The 15,259-nt window shown below is 37.8% G+C and overlaps 1 protein-coding gene across 6 annotated transcripts in view; it reads left to right on the top strand.

The window, feature by feature from the left end:
* Nucleotides 1–15,259, top strand: part of DGKB (diacylglycerol kinase beta) — a 690,527-nt gene that overhangs the window by 227,961 nt on the left and 447,307 nt on the right. For all 6 annotated transcript variants that reach the window (XM_062178201.1, XM_062178199.1, XM_062178197.1 and 3 more), the window contains 2 exons: nt 5,143–5,216; nt 8,401–8,475. In XM_062178201.1, the coding sequence (XP_062034185.1) occupies nt 5,143–5,216; nt 8,401–8,475 (149 nt within the window). The remainder of the gene's footprint in view (nt 1–5,142; nt 5,217–8,400; nt 8,476–15,259) is intronic.

Genomic DNA, 15,259 nt, shown 5'->3' with positions numbered 1-15,259 from the left:
ATATAGTATTATTTTGCTGCAAATCATTTTGAAATCCACGCACAGTTTTGTCCTGAAACACTTTTTCATGGACTTTTTGAAAACCCTAATAGACAAGAAATTCCAATATTTAATAGGCTTCTGTTGTTAAGACTAGATTGTTGGGGAGCAGAGCTTCCTGGCAACACCACACTTACCCCAAAGCTTGTCAGAGGCAATGGAGAGATGTAATAGAACCCTGGACATGCTTTGGGAACAGTGTCAGAGGGGCGTGCTGATGAGAAAGAGACAGTGTTTGTGGGAAAGTGGGGTTAGGGACATCTCCAAACTGCCCATGCCACTGCAGCATAGAGTTGCCATCAGCTGAGATGGAGCAGGGTCTGAGGGAATGAAGTTGGGGGAGGAATTTCCAGTCCTTTTGCGTTTTCATGCACATTTCAAGTAGGCAGGCCAATGCAGAAATCTAGAATTCAGGAGAAGGAACAGATATGAATTTGTGAGTAAAAGGCATATTGGGCCGGCGCCGCAGCTCAATAGGCTAATCCTCCACCTGTGGCGCCAGCACACCAGGTTCTAATCCCGGTTGGGGTGCCGGATTCTGTCCCGGTTGCCCCCTCTTCCAGTCCAGCTCTCTGCTGTGGCCCAGGAGTGCAGTGGAGGTTGGTCCAAGTCCTTGGGCCCTGCACCCACATGGGAGACCAGAGGAAGCACCTGGCTCCTGGCTTCGGATCAGCGCGGTGCGCCGGCCACAGCGAACTAGCTCAGCGGCCATTGGAGGGTGAACCAACGGTAAAGGAGACCTTTCTCTCTGTCTCTCTCTCTCTCACTGTCCACTCTGCCTGTCAAAAGAAAAAGAAAAGAAAAAAGAAAGGCATATTGAAGGCAATTAAGGGCACTGGACAAAGTGAGACAAGTAAGGGAGAGAATATCTATAGCAAAGAATGGTTGAACTTGGATCCAAAACAATTGTGACTCCAAAGTCATGTTCTTTACATTTGTTATACAAAATGTCTACTTTCTCTGAATAAATAAGGCTTCACAGGTTCTATTCAGACTGAGCAGTTTCTTTCTGGAATGCCTTTCACACCTAATTTATAACCCTTCTTCAAGATTTCATGTACCACAGGTGCAATAAAATATTTCTGGAACACTCTCTCCTCTTGTCAGTATCCCTTTTGTTGTACTCTTGTTTTTCAGACAGGGCTCTGGTGGGGTGACGGGAAATTGGGAACAGGCTCAGGGTGTCTTCATGCTGTACATCAAGCAGCTAGCATATCATCTCTTATGTACGATGTTCTACTTAAGATGATCACAAATGCTTTTTGTATGTGTACTTCCAAGAAACAATAGTTTCATGGTGGCAGAATTTTGGATATTTCTGTGTTTTATTCTTTTGCCTCCCACCCCCAAAATGTATAACATTTATGGATGGCAATAAAATAGTTATTAAAGTATCTTCTGACTTCTACATCTTGTTTCAAACTTTGTATATGAAAATAAAACTCAGAATTGATCATGTTGAAGAATAGATTGGAGCCCACGAGAGAATTAGTAAAATTGACAAAACATTGATACACGACTTCTCTCTGATATTCAGATCCCATTCGAGTTTCAGCTGTTGTCCCAATCTTTTAAAGAAAAGAAATTAACCCAGAATCATTTCCCAGGTTTAGATGGTGGTGGTGTATTTTGTAAGAGAATGCTTTTGGTGGGTAGGCAATACTAAACTAAATGAGATTGTAGGAGCACAAATTTGGCTGTTTACTTTCAAGTAGTACACAGGAAAAGATCTTTGGGCAGGCCTTGTAACATTTCTGAAATTTTGAGATTGCCTACATATATAGAAATATCAATGTAAAACTGCAAAAATGTTATTGTGAAACATTTCCAGAAAGCTTTATTTACTGAAGTCAGAGATGCTAAGTTTCAAAAATATGTAATTGTTTTCTGTTCATTTATCCAGTAAATATGATCTGGCTTACAATACAAATTCTCTCCCAACCAAATTCTGTAAAGCAGAGGGAAATTAGTTCTTACCTGAGTGACCTCTCTGAAATCAAATTGTCAGATTGAATTAACTAACTTAAAAAATTGTTATCTGTTAGTACCTACATGTTTTCTTTATCTGAGACTAATTAATTTACAAAGGGATTGATTGTAAATGAGTATGCCCATATTCAATAATGAGGGGAGTATAATGTAAAATAATATACAGAGTCTATTCTGGGGCTTGTGATCAGGTTGCTTATGGATTGTGGACATCAATAACTTAGGAGAAAGATAAAATGTCTCCTTGTGCCTGATTCTATCAGTATCCGATTCTGAGCCCCCTGGGCATTTGTCTGTCCATTAAATACAATCAGATTTTATAGAATGTACCAAGGAAATATCAAAAGTAAGTACCCAACAAACCATAATAGTGCCTTAGATAAGACAGTCACAGATTTGTCTCCAGTTAATGAGGTTTAGAAGTAGGAAATCTAGAAAGACAACTCCCTGTCTTCATCAGCAGTGGCAGTCCCATCCTTCTGTTTCCTGTCCTCACTGTGGCATCTTAAGGTCACTTTCTAGTTAAGCATGGTTGCTTCTGCTTGTGATCTTCAGATTCCATGCAGGTGTCAGGAGGAAGGCTGGATGTCCTCATTCTTCCTTTTGGAGCATCTACCTTGAGTTCCTACAGAATAGTTCTCTCTTGGTGTACTGGAGGCTGATGAAACACATTACTGTACGCTGGGTGGGACCAGCAAGGTCTTCTCCTGGCCTGTGAGTGACAGCATCTCATCAAATGCTTGCAAGACCTTAACTTTATATGCCAGGAGAAAAAGAGAAGAGACACAGTTGCTCTTCTTTTTATAGGGCACTAATCCCAACCTGCATGTCCCATCCTCATGAATTTGTCTAACCCCAGTTATCCTCTGAGGCTCCATCCCCAAATGCTAACAGTTACACTGGGGCTTGGGGCTTTAACATCAGAATTACAGGGGACACAATTCTGTCCACAGTGACTTCCAATGGCATTTCATCAGATAGAATCAAAACACATTTTTCTACTTCTTTAGGAGATACCGAGTTACACACACACACACACACACATACACGTTCTGCAAGCAGTAACTGCAACTTCTAAAGTATAAATATAATGGGAACATTAAATCTTTGCCCAGGGTTCTTTAACTCAGGAAGAAAAGGAATATGGGAATTGAGTGCCAATAGCAGCATCAGTCACTAAAATGCCACTGCTTTTTATCAAGACTATTACTGAACAAAACAGTTATTTTTAACTTACTAGACTTGAAAATGACTATGCAGTACTGAAGGTCTCTGGCTTTCAAACCTAAGAATTATGTTGTGGGGTTGGCGTTGTTAGAGGGAAGAAGACACAGAGAGAGCTCTTCCATACACTGGTTCATTCCCCAAATGGCTGATATGGCCAGGGCTGCGCCAGGCCAAAGCCAGGAACCAGGAGATTCATTCAAGTCTCCCACATGGTTGACAGGACCCAAGTGCCTGGACCATCTTTTGCTGCTTTCCCAAGTGCATTAGCAGGGAGCTGGATCAGAAGTAGAGCAGCCAGAACTTGAACTAAAGCTCATGTGGGACGCTAACATCATATGCAGTGGCTTAACCTGCTGCACCACAACCCCGACCCACACCTCATTTTAGCCACCATGGGTAGACACGGTGTGAGTTCCAATCCAGTAGCGGTAGAATGGACTTACACTATTAGGAACTTTAGATGCATTAGTTGTGCACATCTGGTTCAAGGGAGAACTGGGAAGTTCCTGCAGAAGTTGTCCCAGCTGAGTTAGATACAAAATTGGGGATAAAGAACCATTGCCTTCTTTACAAAGGCTAGTACTATACAGGCTGTGAGATGATAGATGTAATGAGAACTAGAAGATGTAGGGTCAAAAACTCAAGACTATCTTCACCTTCTTATTTAACTAATGTGAAGGTTTTAACATTTTCCCACTGCCTAGACTCATTAGAAGAATGACATTTTGCTTCAGAGGTAGAGTAAAATACGTTGGTAAAACATTTTAACTTACATTGTTTAAACAGACAGGAAGGAGGAGCGTGATATGGTGGAATGGTTGTTGTTAATTGTAACCCTTAATATTTAAGGGTTACTTTCTACACAGGAAATATCACCACCATCAGGATTCTTGAAGCCCATTTTCCAAAAGAAGATTGATCTAAAATTTTTCAACTTAATATTTGGAGGGCTCCTTTATGCTGCATATTTTTTTATTTTTGTTCTTCTTACCCAGCTGTATTTAGATGGCAGTATAATGAATAGGAATATTTTGATTTTAAAAGTCTACCTCCTAGCATTGAGGTCCAGTAAAATACAAGCCTGCACTGTTGGACCTAAAGACAACTCTATCCAGTGACAGCATAAGTTTATTGCTCTACTGCTTTATTTTCCTTGTTGGCAAGTTTTAGCGCTAAAGGTATAGCTGCTAATTTCTTAATCCGTGGCACATTTTCTCCACACAGGTCTAAGTGCTACTAGATAGGCACTATGTCTTGCTTGTTCTGAAGAAAAGTCAGTAGGGATGAAAGCAACACGTGGCCATAGCGCCTACACAGTCAACTCCTGGGAAGTGAAAGTGAGGCCATATTTAATGGAAGTGTCGATGTGATTAGGGGGTATGCACTCAGCACGCCAGGAAAGGAAGTGTCCAAGGAAGGTGGTGTGGACAGGGACTCTCGGATGAAAGGAGCCTCATGCCATCTCAGAGGGTTTGTGCTTCGCCGCTGTTTAGTGAGATGGATTTCATTCAGACCATGCAGCTCTGAGTTAGGGGTCTTATGTGAAAGGAGGGCTGTCTATGATTTGGTCCCTTTCTTTGCATTTGGTCGTTTCTCTTCAAATTCTTCACATCTTTCTTGTGGCTGGTTTATGCGTTGTCCCACCGATCCTGATCCTTGTTTTCGTGCCACAGGTGTTATAAACCTTACTCCACTTCCTAACTCTCTTCCTGTCTGCTTTACTCCTTGATAACTCTACCCGTATTTGCAGAGGGGGTGTTCCTGTTGGTAGTCCTTACAGAAGGAAACGTCACATTCTTGAAATCGCAAATTGCTGTTTTGTGACTTGGAGATGGCATGGAAAATGCAACTAATAGTCTGTATATATATCCAATTTTTTTTTTCCAGATCACTCCTGTTCCTGGTACTCACCCACTTTTAGTTTTTGTGAACCCCAAAAGTGGTGGGAAGCAAGGAGAACGGTATGTTCTTTAAAATTATCATTGTTTTCTATCTCATATATGCAAAGAGGTCAACCAAAATTAATAAAAATGTTTAAAGTGTTACTCCTTTAAATGTTTAAAATGTTACCTATGTTGATGTCGACTATAGGATGCTAGCATCTGTACGAAATATATTGATATGATTGCTCTTCGTTTTATAGCTGAAATTTTCTTCTAATGAACTTCTGTAAACATTCTTAGTTTCCTAGCATGAGCGCGACCCCAGCTGTCACCCCAGCCCTTAGCAAAGAACTTCCCATTCAACCTGGCTTTATAAACACTGTTGAATAAAAATGGGTTCTCTAAGTATTTCTAGGTGATTTGAGGTAAATCACAAGGATTTACCTCATAATCATAAGCACTAAGGAACAGAATTTATACACAGCTTCTAGGCAAAATATATTGGGATAATTTTCTGCATGTAGATTTTGGAGAACATGATGCTGTCATGTATCTCAGTATTCTAGCTGTAACACAAAAGATCACTTTGTAACAAATTAGGGATTAAATAATAATATTTAATGCACACATGAGCATCACCACGTTGAAGAGTCAATCTCACGTCTTATTTAAAAGAACAGTCAGAAACAAAAGTGCAGCTGAACTGGCCGGGTGCTTCCTAGATGTCTTTCCTAATCCCAACCAGAAATCAGCCAATGGATTAAGACACCCACGCAAACACTATGACAGGAAAACAAGTTTCCTCTGTGGCTTACCAAAGTTAAAATGTTACCAAAAATAATGCAATTTTGAAAAGTAGCTTCCATCCGAACCATTTAACTTCTAAACTTATTTCAAGAAAAGGAAGGCTATTCTTCATTTTTCTATCAACAAGAAATCATTTGTTTTTAAAAATGTTTTCCCTTTCCTTAATGTACAAGTATGTGTCTTCTATACTCAACGTGATAGAAATTATTTTTATAATAGCTTAGTAACTGCACTTTTCACTACATGGTATCACAAAAAATACCAGCCTTGCTTATAGAGATACAAGATAGTAATTTAAACATGCTAAAATGACTTCTTCTTGATGACTTTAACTCTGTCAGCTGTGTGTATTTGAGGTAACTTGAGGAAAAAAAAAAAAAAACTCAAGAAGTGCTTCCCAAATAATTAGATAAGACAAATATATGGTGGAAGTTAGAGACAAATGAAGTAATAAGAGAAAAAGAATTAAAATATGTTTTCAGAGGAACAGAAATCCCCCTCAAATTAGATAACATTAATCATGTAGAATGGCCCTGAGCTGGAATCTGCCTTCTTTTTTGTTACAGGACACATTTTGTCTAAGTTAACAAAACAACATACAGAAGGAAATTAAATTTGGTGGGTAGAGAGGGCACCTCTGAGTACTCAGATCTGCCCACCCCCTTGGGTTTTGCCTGTTCTACACTGACTGGGACCATTCAAAGTCGAATGAAACATAAATACACTTGAAGGGAGATCTATTATGACGAAAACATAAATTTCCCAGCATGCACCATTCACTGTGGGTTACAACTCAGCATTTTCCTTTCCAATCGTTTTTGGCCATCTTCTTGACTTTGATCGGTTAGAGATGTTGGAAAAGGTCACTGAATTCTATACTCAGAACAAAGTTTCCCATTCAGGTCCACAGGTGTGAAGAAGTATTCACATATCACTCATCCAGACAGCAACTCCTGGGCCAATACAAACTCTGCTAGGCACAGGGATAAAAGATAACAAGACACAGGCATGCCGGGAGGCAGGCTTCTAAACAGATACATTGCAGTGCCATATGGTCAGTGTTAAACTAGAAATGTTTAAAGTAAAGATGCTAAGGAAGTACAGAGGAGGAAATAGCCATCCATGAAAACGGCGGCTTTTGTATTGGTTCTGATACAAATAGATGTTTGCCAGAGGAAGGAAGGACAAAGAAGGATTTGAAACGGGGCAAGGTGTCAACCTGGAGGAATTTTCCCTGGTGAAAGTTGAGGGGAAGGAGGGAAAAGATAAGAGGTGCCCTGTGGCCATATTGAGAAGATGTTTGAATTTCCTCGTGTAAATAACTTGACAGCAGCAGGAACTTTTTGTGCAACTGCACTTAAATAGCAGTATAGGGCAGGGCTGGATCGTCAAGATTTGATAGAGCTGGCTGGTGAAGAGTGTTCAGGCCTGCTGTAAGGCAGTGAGATAAAATAGCCAGGTTTGATAGACATTAATCGGTACAAAGCACAAGTTGTCCAGTAATGGGGTGCAGGTGCCAGAGAAAAGAGAGTACTGAGGACGACTCTAAGATAATATAAATCAAGTGCGGGGTTCATTGCAGACTAAGAGGTGAGTTTATTTAAGAAGATACTACAGTGTGAATTTGGAGAATTTCCATCAGCAAATATATGAATGTGTTCATAAAATATACAGTAATGTTTGCGTGTACATGCAAACTAATTAAAAAAAAAACTAAATATATCCCTTCACTTTTAATGTTTTGTCTGAGAATGTCCACCATATGGGATATGTGTGTACTGAGACACATTTTTGTTGCATTTGTGATACAAAGATTGATTTCCTTCAGGAAGAGAATGAATCCCTTGCTATGTGCCTGTTGGGCCACTTTGAGAATTTTGTGGACTGATTGCTGGAGATAGTTGCTTATGTGAAATGATTAGACTAGGTGAGGCTCCATTAACTCATCTAATGTGTACAATTCCAACATAAATGTGGGCGAGATATTTTCACTATCTGTTCGATTGGCTCAGTAACCCAATATTGAGTTCTACAGAAAGTAGGATCTATTTGCGAGGATCTATTGAGAGATGTTATCTAATTTTACACTGAAATATTTACAAATATTTATTTGAAATATAATTGGCTAAATCGTGTTCAAAAACAGATTAGAGAATACACTCAATGAATATGTATACTTAGAATGCAAGCATTACATTATTTCTAACATATAAATATTGCTACTAATATCTTTTTTTTCCCAAAAAAACCATTGGTTGCTGTTGAGCTATTAAATATCTAAGAACATGCACAGATTTCAGTAATTGTTGGCACTAATATAAACTTATCTTTTCATTCCATTTATCCAGGAAATTTTGAAGTACTCTCATAAGTATAAAACTAAGGAAATTTTATTTTACTTAAAAATACTAGCTATCACTAAATTTCCTGGTTTTCCATATTTTTACCTTTATAGAATTTACAGAAAATTCCAGTACCTACTAAATCCTCGTCAGGTTTACAGTCTTGCTGGAAATGGACCGATGCCAGGGTAAGTCCAAGGATAATATCATTACCATTAACTCACTTAATAGCAGCTAATTAAATCAGCAGCCTGATGTATTTAGAAATAATCTTATTTTAATGCAGCAGCCAGATCAGTATATAAAATAAATTGAATGTCAACAACATACGAAAAAACAATGCAGACTCTGTCTTTCCAATTAGCTAACAGCTCATTTCAAGCACATTTCCCTCCTTTGGAAACCATGGGGAACAATGCAAGTACCACTCAGTAATACAACACACATACAGACACAAAGTGCTTAAAGTACTAAATCAGAGGTTTGAAGAACTTCCCTCCTTTATTTTACTTGTTAATCTAAAATATAGATTTGCTGAAGAGTAAAGGGAAATCTAGTTAGCAAAGGATAGAAACCGTAATATGATTTTTTCATTTACTACTTACAAAGTCGAATGAATGTTACTCTCATACTTTATCACTGATAGATAAGATGTAGCGAGATAAAAATTTTTAAAAGCATAAACCATATGCTTTTGATGTCATAAACATGCACAGAAACAAACTGTCACTCATTTGGCCTGGTTAATTCCGGAGTGTCTGCTTTTTCCACTGACCGCCTTTCGCTCCATGGACATGAGGGTAGGCCAGAGAGCACTGCAGGGACAGGAAGTCCTAAAAAACTTCCTGCGTGCTTCTTCAAATAAAAAGTATGACTTCAAGTGAGCATGACAGGTCCCTCTCAGCAATTAGAGACAGTCTGGAATTTGTACTCTTGTAAAAGCTCAGAATAAAATTGAGACCTCTGTGCCCTATATGAAATAAATATTCATAAAGTACAATTATTTAGCATAGGTTTCCACATTTCATTCATCCCTTTCTTCTACTCCCTTGCTGCCTACTGTCAGGGCTGAGTTTCCAAAGCCCATGCAGTGGCCAGTGGATGTCCCCAGCTGCAGAAGGAGGGCTTGCCATCGGGGTTTCATTCAGAGCCCTGCCTGGGTCGGCTTCCAACGGCAGAATCCACAGGAGCATGTGCAGGCCATTGCCTGAGTGAGCCACAGGCAGAAAGCCCCTGTGCAGATGAAGCCAAGTTCACATGCAGTCTAGACAGGTGCCCAGAGCTCAGCTATAGGAGGGCTCTTTTCCTTGCCCTTTGTTATTCTGTGGACTTCAAAGGGGCAGCTCTTATTCTGTAGGATTAAGAAATGTTGCATTCAAAAGCTTAGCCATTTCAAAACACCTGTAGATCCACCTCACCATGTAAATCCACAATGCCTCTTACTTCATGAGCAAACAGAAGGTCTCTTGGTCTACTAAACACCAGCTTGATAACTTAACCTCTATGTGTCTTGTGTTTCCATATGGTAACACATAGTTCTTGCCTCATAGGACAGGCTGACGTTCCATTGACAAATGCCTGTGATGCAAAGAGCAAAGGGCTTTCCACATGGTATATCCTCAGTCAGGGTTACTATCTATCAATCGTATTTCTAATATTAATTAATAATTAATTAATAATTAATAATTAATTAATTAATAATAGCATAAGTAATTTTGGGTTTAATGTGAATAGACAGTGATAACACTGATTTTAGCTTTGATGTCGCTTTTCATTTTTTTTGTGCCATTCTTTAGAAATATCTGCATGTTTACTTCTGTTCTTCCAATTTTAGGCATCCTTTTACCTCTATTCTATTTTGTTTTTTACTAAAAATATTTTATTCAAAATAATTATAAATATTTATGCTGTACAGCGTGATATTCCCTTTTTTTCTTTGTGTTCCTGGAGGCATTTTTAAAATTCTGTTTGTGATTTAACAATTCATATTAGATATATATATAGATAGATAGATAGATATAGATATATACACATATATACTATTTCTTTTCTTGAAAATGGAGATTTTTTTAAATTACATAATGTGGGATTCATGATAAGCATCAAGTGAAGGAAGAATGATATATATTTTCATGTAGACCATAAAATTTAATGTAGACAATATTTTTAACTATCTATATACCAAGTAATAGGATATGGACATGGTTTTTATACTCTATATTAACTTCCATATATAAGAGAAAACATGCAATAGTTGTCTTTCTGTGTCTGGCTTGTTTCACAAAATAGATGGAACTGGAGATCACTATCTATACCTATCTATATGTATTGTCTATCATTATCTATCTATATCTTGTTGCAGAAAGTGTACACTAAATATTATTTAGAATTTAGATAAAGACTTCTTTCAGTCAATGTTCCACCTAGGGATTACCTCTGTTTAGGCATATCTTCCCAAATGATCTAATATATACACATAAAGTAATTGTCTATCACATTGATATCTAGATAGATAAGTAAATGGATAGATAAGTAAATGATTTTTACATAATTTAGAATGTAGACTTGCATCTTTAACCCAAAAACATGATGACATTGTTCCATTTTAGTAGTACTGATCAGTTCATGATCTATAAAAGCTGCATGGCATTCTAAAAATTTTCATAACTATTCCATTATTGATGGAAATTATATTGTGTTTTTTAATTATCCAATATGCTAAAAACTCTTGTCAATTCATCTGGGTTTTTTCAAAAATTTTCCAAATATTTTCATAGACTAAGTTGCTATATTTTTAAATTATAATTGTGTCAGGTTCCACCAAATAGCTATCCAAAAAATTCATATAAAACTATAACCACAGCAACAGTGCACAATGCTGCTCTCCAACAACTTCCCTCAAATTGTCTGTCTTCAGTTCTACTTTTGTCCATTGTGACTGATGGAAATATATCCTTGCCATTTTTATTTGCGTGTATCCAATCAATTGTAAATGTAAACATGATATGAATTTATTTTCCTATAAGTGACAGAAATGAAATCTAGCTTATCTTCCCAAATGTACTTTGTTGGAAACTTATGAGATTGTTCATTGAATTAGTAAAAAATTAAGAATGATTTTTCAGAAAACACAGAAATCAGGACAATTTGAGAAATCAGAGTAACAGAAATAAGAGGGTGAAGTCCTTTGCGACTACAGTTGAGTGCAGTAACAGTGGATGTTCTTGTTTCACTCCTCGAATTTCAGATCTCAGAACAAGCATATCTCCTGGTCCACTTTATTTCCCTCATGTTACAGTCCCAGCTGGCTGGGACATGTTGACTGACTGTCCAGTGGTTTGTTTCCTCAAAGCCAATGTCACTTCTATACCCTGAAGACAAAAGGTTAATTCTTCGTAGGATTTAACTACAGGTGTCCATACTGTACAGTCCCACAGATGGGATGACCAATATCCCTTCCGTAAAGAACATGTAAAATGAGAAAAGTTACGGTGGTCAACATACTGCTACTGTTAAACATAGCTGAAACACACTCCTGACTTCCTACAGTGTAGACAACCCACAATTTGATGCAGTTTGTTCATCTTCATGCCCTGGGTTTCTAAAATCTTTGGTATGGCCTTCTATTTCCTCTTCATCCATAGAGTCTCAATATACAAAAATGTAAGGAGAAAACTTCACATTTAATTACAATATGAATTAATTAAACAATGTTTCTAGTAATACAAAGGATGACACACATGGAAAGTCTGTAATCCTGGTTACACCTGGAACTTAGAATATGTCTGCTGCCTGTGTGTCAGCCAGCTGGAAATGTTTGTTTGGTGAAGTGACAGAAGTGTTCTTAGGCGGTAGATCTGAGACTTTGGTAGCATTGTTAGGGCAGAATTTGTCTCTCACTTACCTTCACTGATAGGTACATTAGTGCATCTACTAAGGATTTCCAAGTCTCCCAGGCACTTGATTTTATTGTACTTCCTCTCACCCTAGGTATAGCACTGGGCTCTGGGCAGAAGTATATTTTCAACATTTTCTTTTCCTTAACCATAATGACTAGCAGTGCTAGTCTGTCTCAAAATCTTGCATCATAAATTGACGGCAGGAAGAGAAGCCCTGAGTTACCTATGATGGAATGAATGATCTATAAAACTCTATTAGGATATAGTATCAAGATTGTGGGTTGCTAATTACCCTAGTCAACCTATAAAATACTAACTAAATCAATGATAGGAGTTCAGATTCTCCTACTGGTGTTTGTTTCCATTTTATATCATCAAACCAATTACTTTTTTGGTAATCAGATGTAAACATAATTTTTGCCTGTTTGTTCAAGTGGCATGAAGAACCTCAAAATGCCCAGATAGCAGTTTCAGCTTCTTATTCATTGAGAACTTTTTTTTTTAATTTACCATTTTAAACTTTTAAAAATATTTTTATTTATTTATTTGAGAAGCAGAGTTACAGACAGAGGAGATAGAGAAAGGTCTTCCATCTTCTTGTTCACTCCTCAAATGGCCACAATGGCCAAAACTGAGCTGATCCAAAGCCAGGAGATAGGATCTTCTTCAGAGTCTCCTATGCAGGTGCAGGGGCCTAAGCACTTGAGCTATCCTCCACTTCTTTCCCAGGCTGTAAGCCAGGAGCTGGATTAGAAGAAGAGCAACCAGGACACAAACCAGCACTCACAGGCACAAGATTAGCCTATTACACCACAGCACCACACCAGCCCTGATTTTAAATTTTGTACTACTTCTTAAAATTTTTTAATATACAGATAACAGATTTCATGAAGATATGATTCCAATACTGTCTTCCATAATAGTAGGTCTCTCTTTTTGGCTTTAAACCTCTAAACTGTATGGGCTCAAAACCAAAGGGATGGGAAGCAATGTTTGCAAATGGATATATTAATCAATGCTAAACAGCTGAACAGAACCAATTAGTAAATATCATTTATACACACACATGCATGTAATATGTACTTATAGAGATAATATATATATACTACACTGATTATATATATGTATATATATGCACATTTAAAAGAGAGAGAAAGGAAAGCAAGATAGAGAAAGAGAGCTATTATAGTTTGGCAAGTCCAAAGTTTGCACACTTCAAGTACAAATTTCCTGGCTCGAGGGTGAAGGCCCACAGGTCTCTATATGACCAAGAAGAGTTGATGTTCTAATATGCTGGCCCTTACGATAGGAGAATTCTCTCTTATTCAGGGAAAGGTCCAAGTCAGCCTTTTGTTCCAATCAGACCTTTAACTGACTGGATAAGACCCACTCATATTATTGGAGGCAATCGGCCTGACTCGATCTTCTCCTCTAAATATACTCTATATTCCCATCTAAGAATACTCTCCTAGAAGCAACCAAAATATGTTTCGTCACATGTCTGGTCACCCTGAAGCCCAGCCAAGTTGTCACATACAAGGGGCTATCATTGTGGTTTTTAAATATAACTGTAAGCTTCATCACTCAAGCTTTACCTTTTGGCCATGAATTCTGTCATAGGAAAAACAGCACCATGTCGTTTGGTGCCTATATTCGGCTGTTGGATATAATGTAGCATTTATGAGCTCCCACTGACTCCATGATTCTCTAGTACAGTACTTTAGTGTCATACTTGACCAGTTGCTTTTCCATGAAGAAATATGTGAGCTGGCATCTAATTTCAGGGACATCAACTTGCCATCTTACTTTTGTCTCTGTTAAATGTGCCCTTAAGGACAGAGCAATCTGTTGAGATTTCATTATAGTGCATTTAGTCAGTCAGTTGATGTGGCTACTTACAAAGGCATCACGGGAAGAAAAGGAAAATCCCAATGCTACAACACATGTTTAGTGTAGTCATGACAAATGGCTTTATTCCATTGTAGACAGGATCCTATAAATTTAGCTGCTCCTAAGTAGCTGGGGCCCTTGAGGTGCAGCTCCATATTTGAATCCACTAATTGATTCCTTTGATGATAAATGTACCCTAAAGTTACTACCTTTATGTTGAAGATATTCAACTCTTTCATAATTCACCTCTGCCAACATGAACATAAGCCTTTGAACACTCACTGGAAATGAATAAGAATGGTGCCTGTTAAACCTTCGGGGCACGTATAGTTCCAGCGATTGGTCCATACTGAGAAACTCATGCAATTCTCCTTTCGTCTGGAATCCAAAGACAAGAATTGTGTGGATGTAGGGAGTGGAAGAGTAGTTACCAGAGGAGAGACAGAATATTGGTGGGTGGAATGGATAGGGAAAGGTTGTTCAGTGGGTACTGGTTAGACAGGAGAAATAGTTCTGGGGTTTTATCAGAAAACAGAGTGACAATTGATAATGACAATAAATTATATAATTCAGAAAGTTAGAAGAAAGGATTTTTGAATATGTTCAGCACAGCATTTTATGGGACAGATGCACTTTTTTACCCTCATCTGATCATCACACAACAGTCACCAAAACTTCCCAAGGTAACCCATAAATGCACACAATTCTTTTGTGTTAATGAGTAAGGAGAATAAAGCAAAAGTTTTATTTCCCAGTTCACTGCTAAATGATTTCTCAGTTTTTATAAGTTTTAGGAAGGCCTTTCCTGAAGTCAAGACTATTGAAATAATCTTGTGTATTTTCTTTCAGTACTTTTGTGTTTTACTTTATATCTCCAACTTTCATCTTGAAAAATTTCACTTTGGCCACACCAATTGTCTTACTATTTTCATATGCATGTCTTTGCTGTCATCCTGTCTTTATTTTCTTTTCCTTTTCTAATACTTTGTTCATAAAAGCAGTGACTTTTTCTTTTTGATATATTGAAGCTACCCCTAGTTTGAATTATCTAGTAAATGTTAAAATTTTCCTGTCACTTAATTTTTAGTCTTTAATTGTTTTCAAAGGCAGAGCTCAGTATTTGTAGTTGGTTTCGATTACATGGGTGCTTCACAAAGCTTGTGTAAAACTGAAACAAAATAAG

Source organism: Lepus europaeus, chromosome 20 (genome assembly GCF_033115175.1).
Source record: "Lepus europaeus isolate LE1 chromosome 20, mLepTim1.pri, whole genome shotgun sequence".
Classification (NCBI taxonomy): domain Eukaryota; kingdom Metazoa; phylum Chordata; class Mammalia; order Lagomorpha; family Leporidae; genus Lepus; species Lepus europaeus.
The sequence above is the reverse complement of the archived record's forward strand: the minus strand, read 5'-3'. Positions and strand labels throughout refer to the sequence as shown.